At 37.6% G+C, this 20,559-nt stretch overlaps 1 protein-coding gene across 11 annotated transcripts in view; it reads left to right on the top strand.

Annotated features, from left to right (window-relative positions):
• Nucb2 (nucleobindin 2) overlaps positions 1 to 20,559 on the top strand; it is a 59,484-nt gene that overhangs the window by 36,876 nt on the left and 2,049 nt on the right. For 9 of the 11 annotated variants that reach the window (XM_074042431.1, XM_074042465.1, XM_074042411.1 and 6 more), the window contains 8 exons: positions 2,017 to 2,202; positions 2,375 to 2,465; positions 3,039 to 3,097; positions 3,197 to 3,289; positions 7,110 to 7,199; positions 10,328 to 10,498; positions 14,468 to 14,549; positions 14,955 to 17,811. In XM_074042431.1, the coding sequence (XP_073898532.1) occupies positions 2,017 to 2,202; positions 2,375 to 2,465; positions 3,039 to 3,097; positions 3,197 to 3,289; positions 7,110 to 7,199; positions 10,328 to 10,498; positions 14,468 to 14,549; positions 14,955 to 14,962 (780 nt within the window). In that variant the 3' untranslated portion in view covers positions 14,963 to 17,811. Of the gene's footprint in view, positions 1 to 2,016; positions 2,203 to 2,374; positions 2,466 to 3,038; positions 3,098 to 3,196; positions 3,290 to 7,109; positions 7,200 to 10,327; positions 10,499 to 14,467; positions 14,558 to 14,954; positions 17,812 to 20,237; positions 20,377 to 20,559 lie in introns of those variants that run through there. The other 2 variants (XM_074042421.1, XM_074042460.1) reach the window with 2 other exon arrangements.

A 20,559-nucleotide genomic window follows, 5' to 3' on the forward strand; every position in this document is an offset into this window, starting at 1 on the left:
GTTATAGAACCAGCAAAGATGTCCCGTAATGTGGCTTATGTGTCATCCTCCCTGTCAAAATTCTGGAAATTCTTTTTTCTTCCTTTGGTGGTTTAAATGACAGAAATTTATTCTCTCACAGTTCTGAAAGTCAGAAACCAAAATGAAGGTGTCAACAGGGTCATGTGCTTATGTTCTCTATGGAGACTCCTGTTCCTCTTCCAGCTTGTGCTGGTTCCTGGAATTTCTAGGCTTATGGAATGAGGGCTTCTTCCCTGTATCCTAAAATCTGGATCCCCCTCCCCTTTTTTGTGGTACTAGGGATTGGACCCAAACTCTCATATATGTAGGCAAGCAGTCTACCACTAAGCTACACTCCCAGCCTTAAAATCTGGAAAATTCTGATACACATCAGGCTTTGGGATTTTAGACAAGAGTTTGTGTGCCTCTCATATTATGTATGAAAGAAGTTTCCACACTAGACTTTTTGTCTGGCAGTTACAAGATTTAGTGTGGTCATTAGAAACCATTCTAGTTTTCTGTACCATACAGATTTGACTCAGTCCCTTCCTTCTTAAAATTAATTTATATCCCATGTATAACTGTTATAAACTAACAAAAAATGTTCTTTTATGAAGGACAGGAAGGTAAAACAGGTCCTGTCCAGGGGTAGGTTCCAGTGGGAGGCTCCAGGAGGGCATAAGAAAATGGTGAAGGAGGGCAATGATGGTGGAAATATTTTGTATTCATGTATGAAAATAGAACAGTGAAACCTGTTGAAATTGTTCTAGGAAGGGGAAGGAGGAGAAATAAAGGAGAAAGATGGAGGGGGTGAATCTCATTAAGATATATATAAGTACTTATGTAAATGTCACAGTATATCCCCTGAATATTGCTAATATTGCTATAATGTGCTAATAATAAAAAATTAATTTAAAAAGAACAAAATTAATTTATATCTTAATTTGATGAAAGGAATTTTCTAAAATTGATGTTGGCTTTGGGCTTTTAGTTTCTTTGAGGGGCTGACAGAGGGGCTGAAGCAGAAAAGTGCCTGTCTAGCAAGCATGATGTCCTGAGAGCAAACCCCAGTACTACCAAAAAAAAAAAAAAAAGGAAAAAGCTTCTTTTAGTACTTATATCCATAATAATAATAATGACCAAATGGCTTAAGTGGTGCAGCACTTGCTTAGTATGTTAGAGACTCTGAATTCAATTCCCCATTACTGCAAAAGCAAACAAGCAAACAAACAAGAAAAGTCAGGCTGGAATGTTGTAGATTGTTTGCCTAGCAAGCACAAGGACCTGAGTTCAAAACCCAGTGCCACAAAGAAAAAAAAAAGAATAAAAGAAAAAGGAAAAAAATCATAATGTGAACCTACTAGATTTAGGGTGGACAGAGTGACTCGGGGTAAAATGGCTGACTAACAAGTATGAAGCCCTGTATTCAAACCTCACTACCACCAAAAAAAAAAAAAATGCCTATAATAAAGGTAGAATTTAAAAAAAAAAAAAAAGCCGGGAGTTGGTGACTCACTCTGTAATCCTCGCTACTCAGGAGGCAAGGATCAGTAGGATCTCGATTTGAAGACAGCCTGGGCAAATAGTTCATGAGACCCTGTCTTGAAAAAACCCAACACAAAAATAGGGCCTGTAAAGTGGCTCAAGGTGAAGGACATGAATTCAAACCCTGTAACACAAAAACAACAACAACAACAAAATAGTCCTGTGTGTTTTTTTTTTTCTCTCCTATACCATCTTTTGTTAGAGAGTGTGCTGTATTTAAGAATGTCTTAGTTTAAAACTCAATTGGCTATTTTGGTTTAATTGGGATTTGTAAGCAGGTCCTTAGAATTTGGTAATTTAAACTAAGGATCTAAATCTGTTTCATTCTGTCGTAAATACAATTTGGATTTAAGAAGTGTATTCTTGTAAATAGTTATATAAAAAACAGTTTTAAGATTAAAAAAAGAATGGCTTTATTTATACCTTTCAACACACCTCTTTGTTTAATGTAAATGCATTATTGTATCCTAGGCCACAAGTGATCTAGAACACTATGACAAGACTCGACATGAAGAATTTAAAAAATATGAAATGATGAAAGAACATGAGCGGAGAGAATATTTAAAAACATTGAATGAAGAAAAGAGAAAAGAAGAAGAAAGTAAATTTCAAGAAATGAAGAAAAAGCATGAAGACCATCCCAAAGTTAATCATCCAGTAAGGATCATGTCTTTATGAAACCATATTTAGTTGAAGATAATTCTTATCATAAGTCATTAGTACTTAAGTCTTGATCCTTAATTCTGAAAAGTTCCTCAAACATATTTTATTGAGTCTATATACATAGATTATATTTTGTTTTGAGCAATTTCTTAAAATTGGTTCACAGGGAAGCAAAGATCAACTAAAAGAGGTATGGGAAGAGACTGATGGATTGGATCCTAATGACTTTGACCCCAAGACATTTTTCAAATTACATGGTAACAGATTTGATACAAATATTGATATTTATATCTGCTGTTTGAAAAAGTTGTATTTGTTTTACTCTGAATTGATTTCTGCCAAGGTTTCCTATTGAGTCCTCAATAGTAAATGCTTAGAGTTTTTCTCTAGGGTAATATAATCTTTATTGCTGACCTGCAGCATAAAATATTTTAGATCAGTAGCTGTGTCTTTCTACCTGCTTTTCCTATTGAGTCATTATATGACTTACTGCAAGGTTCTCTGTCAACTGAAGGTAATTCTGTGATTAGTTAGGTTCTATCTAACAGGCTTCATACTATAATATTAAAATTTACTTTTATAGAATATTGCTTGATCTTTCTGAAAAATGGTTGACATGTTTTTCTAAAAAATGATTATGAATTATAAACAGAACTGTTATCACTTGGGCTGATCTAAAGTTTCATAGAAAAGAAGAAATCCTTTCCTGTGGGACATTGTTGCTTCATGTCAGCTCTAGTTTTGAAAGCCATTTGAAGTAATTGTATTTTAATGATTTATTTTCTAAAGGATTAAAACCCATTTTTGCATTTGTAACTTTTAAACCTTAGATGTCAATAGTGATGGATTCCTAGATGAACAAGAATTAGAAGCCCTGTTTACTAAAGAGGTAAATGAGTTTATTAAGTACTCAGTATTCTTGCTCTGTCTCTTCTTTTCTTCTAATACCTTCTTTTCTTTCATGTTGATTTTTACATTTTCTTTTCAGTTGGAGAAAGTGTATGACCCCAAAAATGAAGAGGATGATATGGTGGAAATGGAGGAAGAAAGGCTGAGAATGAGAGAACATGTAATGAATGAGGTATGTTTTAAAAGTTCAAAAGCATATGCTATTTCTATGGCTCATTCAAGTTCATGCAATAAATCTTAACCATAAGATGGAAAAATAAATATACAGAATAAGTATCTAATTGAGCTTTATTTTTGATTCAGAACATTATACTAGCTTCCCTTGGTATAAATAAAATAATTTGTATCTACTTTAAAAGATTAAGATGCTACTGTATAACAACAATAAAATCTCTTTTTTTGGTAGTGAAAAACAATGAAGTCCAATATTTGACATTTTAAAAGCCTCCATTAGCTTTTATAAGTCGAACATCCCTAATCCAAAATGTGAAATGCTCCAAAATCCAAAACTTGTTGAGCACTGACAAGATGCCACAAGTGGGAAATTCCATAGCAGGTACCATTGTTTTATGTACTGAAATATTTATAAAATTGTATAACATTGCCTTCAGGCTATGTGTATAAGGTGTTTTCATAAGATCTGTGAATTTCATGTTTAGACTTGAGTCCTATCCCCAAAATACCTCATTATGTATATACAAATATTCCAAAATTCAAAAAACTCCAAAACCAAAGCACTTCTGGTGCCAAGCATTTTGGATAAGGGATACTCAACTTGTACTAAGAAAACCCCTAAGCTCCAATAGTTTAATATTTTTGAGAGCAGATATTTATTTCTTGTTCACCTTATATAAGCAGTATGGGTATGTCCTGGTTAGACTGGTTGGCCAGGTTTGGCTCTTGCTGTCCCTTATTCCCAGGCTGCAGTAGAATTCTCTATCTGGATCATATCAGGGAGATATGTAACAAATCAAACCATGAAACAGTATGTAAGACTGTGCTCAGCCATGGCAAACCTCATACCTGCTTATATCCTATGACAGAAGCACGTCCATGTCCAGTTTTCTGTCAGTGAGGAGGGGATGTATACCTCCCTCCCACAGGATGTTTCAGCAAGACATGCAACACTGGGGGGAAGGGGCTGTGTAATGCTATTACAGGAGGGAACAACAGTTGGCAATTTTAATGCAAACCACCACAGAGTCCTAAAAGTTTGATTTCTGTCCTTTCAAAGCAACTGATCATTTTTTTAGTTTGGCTTGCTCAAGTGAGTTTTTCTTTCCCTTCTCAGTTAGGTCTCCAGGAAGACAAGGATGCATGTTCCTTGTTGCATAAGTGATGAATGAAGCCCTTTACAAATACAATGCTGATTACCTAAGTTCTTTATTTGTACTAAGTGCATAACCCGGCTGGGTCCTACTGTATGGAGCAGTGGAATGTGGCTGGAAATGAACCTGGAAAATGCTGACTGGCATCACCTCAGGGTTGTGAGCACAGATCTGTCGCAGGCCCTGGCAGTTCCTGTGCTCCACTCACTTCCCCGCTCCCAGTGACTGGCTGTTTCACATATTCTGCCTTCTTAAATCTTCAGGACACTCCCCCTTCCTCCTTCTCTGCCCTTGCCTCATTTTATTGAGAAAATAGAACAACTGAGAGAATTACTTCATGTTTCCTCTAAAAAATATACCTTGCCTTTTATTAACTAGATAAACATTGTTGATCCTGTGAAATGCTTTCTCCTCTGCGTGTACATGAGGTCCTGTTTATAATGATGTCTTCAGGAAATTGGTTTCTATTGTTGTTCCCCTTTCTCTCTTGCATATGTTTTTCCCACTCTGCTAGATAATTCCCCTTAGGAGACAAGCATGGCTCCATATCTTCTACCCTAAAAACAAAACCCAGGTCTGATGAAGTTGCTCAAGTGGTAGAGTACCTGCCTAGCAAGTGTGAGGTCCTGAGTTCAAACTCCAGTATTGCCAAAACAAAACAACAACAAAAACACCTAACTGCTGCATTTCCATTCTTCCTAGCAAAACAATTCTATAGAGTTGTCTATTTTTCCTCTTCCTGTTATTGCTTACCTTTCATTTCTCCACAATCTGTGCTGACCATGGTGTAGCCTTCCCTAATGCAGTGAAATTCCTCCTGTCAGATGACCCCTACCTCATGCACTTCAGTGGTCTCATCTTACTCGACTCTTGGCATTTGATGCAGTTCATGTTTCCCTGTTCTTGAAATCTTTCTTCACTTGGCTTTTGGAACCTCCTGAGTTTCCTCATAGTCACTCTTTCTTTCTCTCAGTCTTTCTTGCTGCCTATCCCTCTGTGTTCCAGGGAAAATAGCATGGCTCAAGTGGTAGAGCATATGCCTAGCAAGCATGAGGCCCTGAGTTCAAAACAGGGAAAGAGAGAGAGACACACACACAGAGAGAGAGAGAGATTCTAAATGTCCCCGTGCCCTGGGCCTGTCCTTGGTTGTGTGTGTTCTCCTTTCCCAGTTATGCCTTACACGATAGATGAGTTCTGCATCTCTATATATGCTCTGTATGCTGGTAAACTCAAAATTTTTATCACTAGTTTTCTCCTTTCCCTAAGCTGCAGGCTTGGATCTGTTTGGCCTTTCCCCTTGCATATTTAATGTACATATTTACTGGGCCTAGACCTGTTCCTCTTTCAGCAAATGGATTATGATTCATCTAGGGCTCAAGCTAAGTCATCCTATTCTTCTCCATTCCTTGCATCCTGTGTCTAGTCTGGGTGTTTTTTTGATCTACCTTTTAAACAGAAATGCTCACTTCTCCCTTTTCACTACTTGCAAAACTAAGCCAATCTCCTTGCTGGTCTCTGTGCTTCCACTGCTGACCCCACTGTAGTCACTGCTCCACACAGCAGGCACAGTAATCTCTTAAAAGCATAAATCCTGTCAGAGTGCTCTCTTGCTAAGAATGCTTCAACAGCTTGCCATTCTGCTTAGAATATGAGAACCAGTCTCTCTTATGTCCAAAAGATCCTGGCATGGTTTCACTCACGCTTGCCTTGCTTGCTGGGCTGTGGCCTCTGACTGTCTTGCTTTACCCTGGCCACACTGGCTTTCTTGATGTTTTCCTCTTGCCAAGCTTGTTCCCTGTTTAGGGCATGTTTCTTTTTCCTGTAACACTCCTTCTCTTGAGATCCTCACATGGTCTCACATCTGCCAGTTCTGTGCTCAAATGTTCATTCTTCGAGAGACCTCCAAGACCACCCTAGTGAAAACATTTGCCTTTCTGTAAGTAGAAAGTCACTTGCTTGCATGGCCCCTCCTCCTGTCAAGCAAAAACTGATGTGGTAACTACATCATATGCAGGGTAACTACAGTGCACTGTTTCACTTCAGGGATTTCAACTGAATATTTGAGCCATTGATGCTGAGTTGGTGTGTCTGTTGACTGGTGGCATCCCAAGTGTCACAGAAAGTTCTTTGGCCAATATATATTTTGGACAAGCATCACCATTGTAACTGAATCTGCCATCGACTATACAAGCCACCAAAGAGGATTTGGAGATTTAGTTAGTTGTTTTGCTTTGGGAAGATATGTTGAGCATTTTAACTTAAACTCCTTTATGTTTGGCCAAAACAGTTGTTTTTGTCAAATGGTGATTTTTCTTCTGTAAGTACTTGGTTTATAGAAGAACTATATGTATATATATATTATGATGAGGGAGGAAGACAGTACCAATTTAACCAGTCAGATTGACCAACTCTAATGTGGTATTGATTTTTTGGAGTATCAAGTGTATAGATACCTTGTATTTTCAAATTTGAATCATATGGAAGAGAAAGATGTGTATTTTCTGATTCTAATGTAATGTAGAATACTTTTTCTTTTATCCCTTCAGTGTCTGTGGACATTAGGCTCGTCTTAATTGGTATATGTGTGGCCGCATCTATTAGAAGAAATGCTGCAAGTCTAACAGAATAAAAAGGTTTATATTACATTTCTTTTCCTTTGATCAGGTTGATACTAATAGAGACCGATTGGTCACTCTGGAAGAATTTTTGAAAGCTACGGAAAAAAAAGAATTCTTGGAGCCAGATAGCTGGGAGGTAATAGAACTTACTTCAAAAGGGGCAAATGGTTTCAGAAAGTCTACCTCAGTTTATTCTGCCTTTAACTGTTGCTCCCCATGATGTTTGCATGTATTGTCTTAGTATATGAAAATTTTTTTACATAAAATGTTACCATAAAATAATGAACTTATCTTACTAGAAAGCTTGTAGCAGTTGATATCTCATTTGTAATCACTGCATTTAATTAAAAAATCTTTAAAAGATTGTACTTTTTTCTAAGTATTACTATTGAAAATTAAAAGTATAGATACATTCAAAGAATAAATTAGAAGTCATTTTTAATTCTACCACTAGATGTTGACATGTAAATTATACATTGTGTTATGCCAATTTGGAATAGTATACCGCATACATATATATATATATATATATATGTAGTATGCGCAACTGTACCATATGTGAACAGTATATTGTACTATTATTGATTTATGGATACATGTAAATTCATATTTTTGAATTTTAAAATGGTTTATAGTGTGTAAATGATTTTGTATGTTCATGAAATACTGCTTTTTTATTTAATAATATTTCATGAGCATTCTCCAATGTCGTTTTTCAAAAATATGATTTAAAAAATGGCTACCTAAGATGCAGTTGTTTGGTTATAGCATAACTTATATAACCATTCCTTCAGATTTAGGCATTTTGAGTAAATTCCAGTATTTTACTGTATTAAATAATACTTTGATAATCATACATTTATTCACATATTTGAGGATGATCTGTGATGATTTCCCTGGGATTAATTCCCAGTAATAGAACTATTTTCAAGGTTTATGAACTTTTTAAAATTTCTGGTTTTTGTAGTTATTTTTTCTCCTTTTATTTTATTGTTTTTACATTTACTTACATGTGTATACATTGTTTGTGCCACCTTCCCCCCATCCCCCCACCCCGCTTCTGGGCAGAGAAAACATAGGAGATAATAAGAAAGACACAGAGTTTTTACTAGTTTGAGATAAAGATATCTATACAGAGAGATTCCTAGCGTTGCTTCCATGCACTTGTGTATTGCAACCCACATTGGTTCGTTTCTACCAGACCTCTTCACTACTTCCTGGTCCCCTTCCCATAGTGGCCTCTGCCAATTTAAGATTATTTTATTTGCTCCTCTACAGGGAGCATATCAACCACATTCAAGTTTTAGTTTCTTTTACTTTCCCTATTTCTCCCATGCGTGTTCTCCCCTTAGTGTGTGACTCTTGCCCAATAACATTACTGCATTTGTTTTAGGTCTGTAATCTACATATGAAGGAGAACATGCAATTTTTGGTCTTCTGAGTCTGACTAACTTTGCTTAAGATGATGTTCTCCAGTTCCATCCATTTACTTGCGAATGACAAAATTTCATTCTTCTTTGTGACTGATATATCTTGCCTGCTTTATTTTTACCTTTTGTAATTTAAAAAAAAAATCTTACCTAACTTAGAGTATTGCCAGTATGAGAAATGACTTTTAAAAAATTTACTCAACATCATACCAAAAATGTTTTTTCATAATTCCTAAATGTTATTTTAGTAGCTATGGAGGTATGTAACCATTTTCTTAAGGCTAGATATTTTGATTATTTGTAATCTCTTATTGTTATTTATAAATACTTTTTTTGAGGCAGAGTCTTGCTATATTGCCCAAACTGGTTTCAAATTCACACCATGTGTGGCTATAAATATATTTTTATATAGACTTTTAAAATGTGTTTAGGATTATTTTCTAGATAGATGTTTTTGTTTTGTTTTACTCTTGAGACAGGGTCTCACTGTGACAAAGAGGTGTGTACCACCATGCCTGGCTATAGAGTAGATTCATTTTTTTTTTTTTTTTTGGTAGGACTGGGGTTTGAGCTCAGTGCTTGGTGGGCGCAATATCACTTGAGCCACACCTCCAGTCCATTTTGCTCTGGTTATTTTGGAGATGGGTTCTCAAGAAGTATTTGCCCTGGGTGGTCTCAAACCTCAATCCTCTCAGTCTCAGCCTCCTGAGTAGCTAGGATTACAGTTATGAGCCAGCTAATAGACTTTTTTTTTAAAGTACTATTTGTTTGTTATTTTTGTATTAAAATTTTGGGACTTCTGTCTTTACATTTATTTGTTTTTTTATTTATTTTTGCAGTACTGAATTGAACGCAGGGCCTCCTGAGGGCTAAGCAAGCACTTTACCATTTGAACCACACCCCTAGCCCATTTTTTTTAATTGTTAACATTAGCATGTTTTCAGAATTTGAATTTATATTCAAAGAAGTCTCTCTCTCTCTTTCTCTCTCTTTTTTTTGGTAGTACTGGCATTTGAACTCAAGGCCTCTTGCTTGCTAAGCAGGTGGCTTCAAACTGCTGAACTGCAATCCTCCTAATCTCTGTAGGTAGGATCGCAGTGTTTTTTGTTTTTAAGAAACAAAGCAGCTATATTTTGAACAGAAATTTGAAAACAATAAGTTATTTCTAAATAAACAAAAGAAATAAAATCAAAGAAGCACCCAAACCTTTTTCAGGAAACATTGAAAAGCTTCAGGATAAATAAATAGCAATAAAAATTCACCCAAATCCTACCACCTTGAATCCCACTATCATTAACATCAGGCAAAAAGCATTTCTCCAGACAGACATCATTTCTCTTTCTCTCATTCTGTGTGTATGTGTTTATATATGTATGAGAGAGAGAGAGAGAGAGAGAGAGAGAGAGCTGGGTAGGTAGATGGATGGAAGCATCACTATAAAAGTGTAATCATAGGATAATGCTATTTTAAAATAATGAGTTTACATTTAACTTTACTTCAATTAAATAGAAGTATAAAAATGAAGTGAGACTGATAAAAATGCTGCATTTAGATAAAAATTTCCTTCTCTTTTTTTGTTCATCCTTTGTCCTTTCCACCTAGTTCTCATGCTTGGTCTTCACTATCCAATTGCATTAGCCTCTGCATTTTTCTTCTTGTTTCTTTCTTTTGTCAGATGAGTACATAAACTTGTATTTCCTTATTTTCCCTTCTTTCTTACCAAAAAGCATATTGTAGATATTCTTATGTTATTGGATCATCACCAGAATTTTAAAGCTAGAAAAGTTCTTATTATATTTCTAAGGCTATTCTTTACTAATTTTTTTTCTATTAGACATTGGATCAGCAACAGTTCTTCACAGAGGAAGAGCTAAAAGAATATGAAAATATGATCACTTTGCAAGAAAATGAACTTAAGAAGAAGGCAGATGATCTTCAGAAACAAAAAGAAGAGCTCCAACGTCAGCATGACCAGCTTGAAGCTCAGAAGCAGGAATACAATCAGGTAGCATGCTGTAAAGGGATTATGGCATTAAAGTGAATGTTGGGGGCACATAAGGCAGTACAAACCTGTACTCCCAGCCACTTGGGGGGCTGAGGTGGGAGGATTGCTTTGAGGTCAGGAGTTTGAGATCAACTTGCACAATAGAAGAAGACCTTGTCTTAAAAAAAGGGATTGGGATGGACCGCTGTGGTAGAGCACATTCTTAGCCTATGTGAGGCCCTAGGTTTGCAACTCACAAAAATAAACTAAAACTGATGTTAGGTGCTTTGCTGAAAGCCTGTGTTTTTATAATACAGTATTTCAATGTACTATTAACTATCTTATTTAAAATTTTTTTTTAACTTTAGTATTTTTTTTTTATGGTACTGTGGTTTGAACTCAGGGCCTGATGCTTTTTAGATGGGTGCTCTACCACTTGAGACACTCTGTCAGCCCTTCTCGGTATTTTCAAGATAGGGTCTAGTGAACTATTTGCCCTGTGATCCTCCTGATCTCTGCCTCCTAAATAGCTAGTATTACAGGCATGAGCCACTGGTGCCTAGCTTTTCTTTTTTAAAAATATATCATTGTTTATCTTTTTGCAGCACATAGGGTTTGAACTCAGGACCTCATGCTTCCTAGGCAGGTCTTTACCACTTGAGCCATTTCACGAGCCCCAATTTTAGTCTTTTAAAATTGATTTTATTGTCAGTTTTTGGCCTTTCTCTGTGTCTGAATTGTGGACCCAATAAGAAGACTGGATACCAATGAACAGTGAAGGGAAAGTGGAATATATACTCTCACATAAACTTCTCTCTTGGGAACTGGGAAGTTATACAGAGTAAAAGAAATGACGGGGAGAGATAGCTAATAAAGGGGAGGAATATTTGTGTCTTTTCTGGAAATGGGTAGAGTTTTTCCAGGAACTCAGGCACCACCTCTTTGTTGTTCATGTTTGACTTTTATTTGACTCCCAGCCTCAAAACAGCACATTTGTGTTGGTGATACTTCCCAGATGGGTGCTCATGAGGAATTAGGTGGCTCTGTGCTGACCAAAAATCAACCTTTTCCCCTTTTACTGTTAAGGTCACCTGGGGTTACTTTTGAGACCTTATAAGAGTCTCTTGGTGCTTTCAGTCTTTTCCCACTGCTGGTTGTAGTAACTGCTGAGATAGTTTGTCTCTGGGAGATTGAATGTTCCTCAGCTGTTTCTCTGGACATTTTGTCCTCCAGTGTGATTCCCTTTTGCACTATGCAAACTAGTTAGAGCCCAGCCTATGGGGGTCTCTGGAACCCTTAGTCAAGAAGATAGGTGACTTCCTATTGTTTCCGGGCCATCTTCCAAATGACCTCACACAAGTCCAAAATCTTTATATATGTTAACACTGTAGTTACAGTTTAGGATACAAAAGGCAAATACCAAAGGTGTAATTATATGGTCTTTCTAGACACAGAAGAGAGGAAGAGTAATTTCTACTATTGTGCAAGTTTTGCAAGATAATAGTCCAGAATAGTCCATATTGATAAAGAATCAGGTAGCCTTACCAGAATTACAGAAGAACAAGCCTTCTGCTCCTGAGTAGGGGGTCTCCTCAAGTGTCCTGGCTTGACTCACCAAATATCACGGGATTCAGATCATCAGGTCTGGGGGACCAGAAGATCCTGGTTTCATCAGAAAGAGTTGAAGCATGGACACAGAGGAGATTTAAACAGGAACAGGTTTATTAATACAAAGCAAAGTGGCGAAGTAAAAACAAAGCAGAAGTGCGCCCTCCAGACATGAGGGTGGACAGGCTCAAGAAGGAGCACATCGCTGGAGCTCCCAAGACATCAAACTTTTATGGGGTTTATAAACAGGGGGGTGGTCCATCCTGGAAAACTGAGTTATTCACTTTCAGAGACTGGGCTGTGTGTCACCAGCTCTTCCTACATGTCAGGCTGGGGAGCTATTGGCCTTGGATGGTCAGACTGGGCTGTTATTTTCTGCAGGCTCTAGAAGCTGTGAGTCAGTAAGACCCTGCTATATGTAACAAGTCACTGTGTTAACATCATCAATCCAGGATGTGATGATTCCTTATCAACATCCAAGCCATCATGTTCAGCCATCAGACTTCCTCATAGCCCCAATATCAGAATGAGTTTTAAAATGGTCAGCTAAATTGTCAGAGCCATACTTTGGAGACCTATCTAGGCAAATATTCTTAATCTATTTTGTTTTCTAATCAGACCTAGCCCTCCAATGAGGAAGGCAAAGAGTACTTTCTATGCCCACCAACTTGAGAAAGCTTCCGTGTAACTTGCTGAAACTTTCCCTTCCTGTTTTACCAGAGCAGAATCAGAGTAGATATTCCAAAAGTTTTGAGAGTCTCCAAGGTCAGCTGTGGGCTGGTGGAGTGGCTCAAGTGTAGAGCGCCTGCCTAGCAAGCATTAGGCCCTGAGTTCAAGCCCCAGTACAACTAGAAAAAAACAAAACAAAACAGAATGACCATAAGGTCAGTTGGGCCTAACAAAACCAGAAACCTTCAGTGATAAGACACAAAAGAATTTCTATGGTCAAGCATCTCTTGTAGGCTTTTATTCCACAGATGCCCAACTCAAGGATGTCCTTTTCTACCCTTTTCAAAATCAGGAAGCAGTTAAGATGAAGAGCTCTAGAATCTAAGAACTGGCTGTCCAGAGTGTAAGGGAGGAAATAACAGGAGAGAAAATTCTTACACAAAAGAAAACACCAAGGTTAAGTTGCATATGTAGACAAATACGGTAACAGGACTGGCTCCCAGGTCCCTGTGAAGAGCATCAGGCTTGCAGTAGAGCCTCCAGCCTTCCAGAAGGGATACCCTAAAAATTGAGTTGGGTCCTTACCACAGAGATATCTCTTGACCTCTCTGAAATGAATTCCTCTCTAGCATCGGACATCTCAATAATCCATGTCTTTTTGGGCTTATTGCCTACTTAAGCAGATATGAGAAACTAATATTCCTTCACTATTGGTTTGTAGCTTTCTATTCACAAGAATGGTTCTCCAATGGGGAGCCCAACTGATCAGGCCACATCTCAGCTGGGGTACCAAATCTAGTACCAGTTTTTGCATTCAAACTGGGTCCTTTCTCCCTCTCAGAATTATGGAAGCAGCCAGGTGCTGGTGGCTCATACCTGTAATTCTAGGTACTTCGGGAGGCAAGATCAGGAGGATTGTGGTTCAAGGCCTGCCCAGGCAAATAGTTCATGAAACCCAATCTCCAAACCAGACCAGAATGGACTGGAGATGTGACTCAAGCAGTACTGTGCCTGCTTTCAAGGGCAAAGCCCTGAGTTCACACTCCAGTCCCACCAAAAACATAAATAAGAAAAGAATTATGGAATGAAGAACAAAACTGAACACCAACTGAGCAGTGAAGGAGACTTTTAATCTTAGCCAATATTAGGGGAAATGGGAGATAAACTCTCAAATTAGCTTCTCAACCTTTGAAAATTATGTACAGTAAAAGAAATGAGGGGGAGGATAGGCTAATAAAGGGGAGGAATATGCATGTCTATTTTATGAATGGGTAGAGATTTTCCAGGAACTCAGGCACCACCTCTTTTTTGCTTCTTTTGTAGTTCTTTCTAACCATTGCCATGGCCATTGTCAACTGTCATGGCTCTGGAAGATGTCTCTTTTAGTATGCAGATGGCATTATATTAAAGTTAATGTCTGGGAGTCACTCTGACAAACATCTTAGATTCAATCAGTTTTGGTGAGCCTGCCTGAAGGATTTCTGGCCTATGGACATCCTATCTTCAAAAATAAGCAAGATCAGGAAGGGATAAAAGTTCTTCTAGGTCACCTAGGCAATACTCAGGGTAACAGTTTATGAAATATCAATCTAAATTTCAGAGTTTGAATGTCTTTGTTGTGAAAACAATGTTAAGTTTATAGCGATTTGTCAAAGGTAACACATATCACAGAACACAGAACATACTTTTAAGGTTTTCTTATTTATTCACCAGGCCGTACAGCAGCTGGAACAAAAAAAATTACAACAAGGAATTGCTCCATCAGGACCAAATGGAGAACTGAAATTTGAGCCACGTATGTAATTTTGCTTATCAATTTGTTTGTTTAGGAAATAAATGGTTGTAAATTGCTATCTGTATTTATTTCAAATATAATATAATTTTTGATCACTAGGATTTGTTATATTCCATACAGTTTTAGAAATAGAGGAATTAGTATTATGGAAAGATGAAAATATTTCAAAATTTTTATGAATCTGCATTTTACAAATGGTATATAATTTAATAAACATATTTATGGTACAATGATTTATTTTTACATTATAAATAACTCTGTATTGATCTTATCAAGAACATGTTTTTAAAATATCTATAATTAGCTAATCACATCTTTACAAAATATTTGATTTAACTGTAAGTACAAGAACATTCAGAATAAATGAAGACATGTTTAAAATGGGATCATATTTCTTTTTAACAGATATATAGACTTCTGATGTCCACCAGAACTTGGAAAGAAATCTGTTAACATCTATTTCATCTTTTTACCTCCTTTCCTTTCTCTCTGCTCAATAAATATTTTAAAGCATATCTGGACTAAAGAAAGATACCTTTAAAATAAGAGCACACTTTTTTGGACATAGATATGTAAGGGTTGGCATCTACCAGAATCAGAAAGAAAAATCTCTCATCACACCACTCTTTCCTTCCTTCCTTCTTTCCTTCCTCCCTCCCTTTTCCTTTTTTCCTTCTTTCTTTCTTTTTTTCCTTCTTTCTTCCTTTCTCTCTTCTCTCTCTTTCTCTTTTAGTATTTTAAGTAGCTTATGCCATAATTTAATGAAACTATCATTGACTAAGTGAGAAAACTCTGCCTATGACTTTTAAATTAAATTTCTCCTACTTACTCATGAAGATAGATATTCTTTTATGGGTGCTTATTATCTCCCCTATCAATAAATGTCTATTTAAGTTATTAACAGTTATTCAGAAAAGACCATAGTATTATGCAGTGTTTTCTAGGAATATTTGCCTATTTTCAGCAATCTTAACTTGTAGAAATTCTTCAACAGAATAGCTTTTGCTACCACTTAATACCATTTTCATTTATATTTGCTCTATACTTTGTCACTTAAGTTCACTTTTCACTACATGTAATAGTAAAACCAAAGATAACAGGGGTTTAAACTGAACAGGAATGACCCCCTCTTCTGTAAAAGAGGTCTTTCTAGAAGTAGGTGGTGTGCCTATCTTTCTGTTCTACTATCTTTGATGAGTGGTTTTTACCTTCAAGTTACCTCATTCTTTCCAATATCATGACTGGAGGCAGTGGGGAAGGGCAAGAAAAGGACTTCCCAGTTGAATCAACTCCAGGAGGCAATTTTCCTGAAGAACCTGGCAGCAGGTGAATCTCATTGGTCATAGCACCACACTTAGCTGCTGTGGAGGCTGAGAAACCCACTTGGCAATGGGACCAGCATAAAGTTTGATCTTTTATTAAGGCAGAGGGAATCACCTTGTTGGCTACCTTATCTCTAGGTACATTCTACTTCTGAGACAGAACATACTCCAAAGAAAAAATACCTGAAATCTAATCCATTGTTGCATATTAGCTCTAAGACCATGATATCAGGCTATCGTTCCCTCCATCGGGCTCCTTTTATTTTGGCTACGTGCAAAGTAAAAGGCAAGTTTTCTACTCCAAGAACATAATGCAGAAATGCAGGAAAGCTGTAAGACAACAGACCCTTTAGAACAGGGACGAATCAGAAACGCAGTAGTGACTGCTCCTTAGCAATAAAAAAGTATGGGCTTGCCAAAATAGTAGTCTCTCTACTATCCTCCATGAATGTATTTGGTTTGCTCATTAGGCAACCCCTGATTTCATCTTTCTGAGAGGAACTTCCTTATCTAATGTCCTCAGGGGCTCTTGGGTTTGCCCTGTAAGAAGTTTTCACTGTCCATGAGTTTTCAGGGACATACTGAATGGACATTGGAAAGGGTGCCCTTTTTGGATACTGGATAGTCTTAGCAGCTCCCCTCCTATAATTGCAGATTATTTTAGATAGCCAACAGCTCCAAGGTGCTGTGTGCTAGGTTTCAGTTGTTCCTTGTTATTCTTTTGGGTTTTATTGGCCAAATGGTTCCCTAAAACCTTAGAAAGTTTCTGGGGTTTTGAAAATCCTCTTTTCCCATGAAAGACATAAGTTTATTGTAGTTAACAGGCAGTTTTTAAGAAAGAATCTCCCCATTTATCTGCTGGCCTCTGTACTCTCTCCTCATCCCCTTTGGTCTTAAGTGGATGACACCTACTGGAGACCCTTTTGGACTATAAGCCTTCATAGAATGGCAACTGTCTTAATGCAGTCTTTCCCTCTATCATGGCTCCTATTACTTGGCAGAAAATTCTTCAGAACCTTTACTCTTTTTTTTTTTTTTCAGTGCTGTTGTTTGAATTTAGGGCTTTGCACTTGCTAGGCAGGCATTCTATTGCTTGAACCAAACTTCCAGCTTCAAGAACCTTTACTTATTCCATTTCAGTTTTGAGTACATAACAGCAGACTTTTTCAGTTCTCCAGTCTCCAGATTTGTGGCTTTCTCAATTGACACTGTAGACAGCAGTTTTCTCAGCACAGCTGTATTCTTTCTCAGCTGTGCATTCTTGTTAACCACAGCCTGAGTCACATTTACCTTATATGACTTTGTGAGAAAGACAAGAAGCAGACAAGAAGCAGCTGACATTCTGATGTTCTACCACTGCTTGCTCTGATACCTTAATTTCCGTTGGTAGGAGGTCATATTTCCTAAAGCCCTCTCTCCTCAACTAATCCAATCCCCACAACCTACCCTGTTCCTTTGGTGCTGAGAATTGAACCCAGGGCTTCTCACCTGCCGAGCATGCTCTGTACTACTTAGCTACACCCATATTGAAAGTCCCTTTTTACTTGCTCCAACTGACTCTTTGGTACTAAATTCTATCTAGACTTTTCATTGTATGTAGTGGGATCTTCTTTAAGTAGGTTCTTCTGTTTTTTCAAACAGAAAGGGGTTGATTAAGGATTATTAGCTAGCTCACAGAATCTCTGGGAGATTTTCAGTTTCTTTTGAAGAAACATATCTAGGACGAGCTTCTAGGAACTATGTCATAAGAGTAGTCAGTGAAAGGAGCTTCTACTTTTGGAATGATCTACAATCAAGAAGCTGCTTGTTGGATTAGAAAGTCCTAAACAACTGCCAGCTCCAGAAACATACCACCCCTGCATACTGTGTGTGTGGAAAAATTGGATACCTCATGTCCTGCCTGTTTCCCTACATAACTCCATTCTGAGTGAAAGTCTCAGGTGAGTGCACCAGATTGATTGGACCAATCCAATCCTATTGGGAACCCTCTGTGTGTGATAAGTTGGGAATTACAGTGTTTAACTTTCCTATGTAAAAACTGTTGAGCCAACCAGTCCACTTTGGAAATTTTTAAAAGTTTCTCTTAACATTAAAAACTTCTAAAAAAGTCTATTGTAAGTGAATGTAATGGGTTCTGTTGCTGAGTGAAAAAACTGTTAACAAAATCAGAAGATAAAAGATTTGTTCCAAAAGCAGTGCCCTCCTCCAACAAAGCAGCCTGGGGATTTATTCAGGAGCCTGTACATTCATGTTCATGTGGGAGAGCACTTTGGGGACGGCCTCATACTTGAGCATGCTCCATTGAAGTTGTACATTACTGAGCGTGCACAGTTTAAGGTAACAGTTCAAGAAGGAAAGATGAGTCGGGTATGGGTGGCTCACGCCTGTAATCCTAGCTACTTGGGAGGATGAGATGAGGAGAATTGAGATTTGAGTCCAGCCTGGGCAAATAGTTTGTGAGACCCTATCTCCAAAATAGCCAGAGAAAAATGGTCTGGAGGTGTGGCTCAAGAGCTAGAGTGCTGCTTTGCAAGCATGAAACCCTGAGTTCAAACTCCAGGTCCACAAAAAAAGCAAAAAGCAAACAAACAAAACCACATATAGGCCAGAGGCAGTGGCTCAGGCCTACAATCCCAGCTACTCTGAAGGCAGCAATCAGAAGGATCATGGGTCCAGGTCAGCCTGGGAAAAATTTATTAAGACCTCCATCTTCACCAAGAAGCCAGGCATGGTGGCCTGCATTTAGGATCTCTGCTATATGGAGGCTGTAGGTAGGAGGATTTTGGTTCCAGGCTGAGCCCATGCAAAACCATGAGACCCTATTCTAAAAATAACTAAATCAAAAAGGGTTGGGGATGTTGCTGAAGTGGTAGAGTACCTTCTTAACAAGCTCAAGGTCCTGAGTTCAAACTCCAATCCCACCACCAAAAAGAAAAAAAACCCCATATATACCAAACCCACTCAACATAGTAAGAGTGCTATCTTTCTTTAGAGATGTAGTAGAATTCCTGTCTTCATTGTTTAAAATTTGGGAAATGTAGACAAAAGGTTTAGAGTATCCTTTTGTTGATGACTTCTATCTGTGATCAGAAACTGGGAGGACAGACATTATCTTGGGTAAACTTTTTTTTTTTTTGTGGTACTGAGGCTTGAACTCAGAGCCATCACCTTGCGTCACTCCACCAACCCTATTTTTATGAAGGGTTTTTTTGAGATACGGTCTTGTGGAACTGTTTGCCCAGGCTGGCTTTGAACCATGATCTTCCTGATCTCTGCCTCCTGAGTAGGTAGGATTACAGGCCTGAGCCATTGGCACCTGGCTTGGGTAAACTTTTAGATGGTGAACTGGGATTAAAAGCTGAAAGTGATTGGAGGAGGATCACTTCTTGACCTTTTGGCTAAAGTCAAGTATAGAAAGTAATTGGAGGAGACTTAGAGCAATTTCTTAGAATGCTTTTTTGGGATGAGTAAATAATAGATTTTTTTCTTACATAATTTTTACAAGTATATATTAATTGTACAAAATAATGGGTTAATTCATGACATTTTCATACATGTATATAATGTACTTTGATCATATTCACTCCATGGCTGGATGTTAAAATAAACATATCTCACAGTTTCCAGCAAATCATTGTAATTCATATTGTTCAGAAAACAATTGTGAACATTTTTATTTATTTATTTATTTATTTATTGTTTTATTATTCATATGTGCATACAATGCTTGGGTCATTTCTCCCCCCCCCGCCCCCACCCCCTCCCTTACCACCCACTCCACCCCCTCCCTCTCCCCCCTACTCCCTCGATACCCGGCAGAAACTATTTTGCCCTTATCTCTAATTTTGTTGTAGAGAGAGTATAAGCAATAATAGGAAGGAACAAGGGTTTTTGCTAGTTGAGATAAGGATAGCTATACAGGGAGTTGACTCACATTAATTTCCTGTGCATGTGTGTTACCTTCTAGGTTAATTCTTTTTGATCTAACCTTTTCTCTAGTTCCTGGTCCCTTTCTCCTGTTGGCCTCAGTTGCTTTTAAGGTATCTGCTTTAGTTTCTCTGTGTTGAGGGCAACAAATGCTAGCTAGTTTTTTAGGTGTCTTACCTATCCTCACCCCTCCCTTGTGTGCTCTCGCTTTTATCACGTGCTCAAAGTCCAATCCCCTTGTTGTGTTTGCCCTTGATCTAATGTCCGCATATGAGGGAGAACATATGATTTTTGGTCTTTTGGGCCAGACTAACCTTACTCAGAATGATGTTCTCCAGTTCCATCCATTTACCAGCAAATGATAACATTTTGTTCTTCTTCATGGCTGCATAAAATTCCATTGCATGTAGATACCACATTTTCTTGATCCATTCGTCAGTAGTGGGGCATCTTGGCTGTTTCCATAACTTGGCTATTGTGAATAGTGCTGCAATAAACATGGGTGTGCAGGTGCCTCTGGAGTAACCTGTGTCACGTGAACCTTGAATTATTTATGGACTTAAAGAATTCCAGATCTTGTGAGTAATGGACATTCATTAGTGAATATTATTTCTCAGAATATTATAAGTAGTATTCTTTTTAGCCACATTAGAATTGGTGCTGTGTTTAATTTATAACATTCTTCTTTGTATTTCTTTACATATTAAATAGTCTTTGTTTTAGTTAACTTAGTGATATATATTAGTACTTTGGAGTTTGGT

Source organism: Castor canadensis, chromosome 1 (assembly GCF_047511655.1).
Source record: "Castor canadensis chromosome 1, mCasCan1.hap1v2, whole genome shotgun sequence".
NCBI lineage: Eukaryota > Metazoa > Chordata > Mammalia > Rodentia > Castoridae > Castor > Castor canadensis.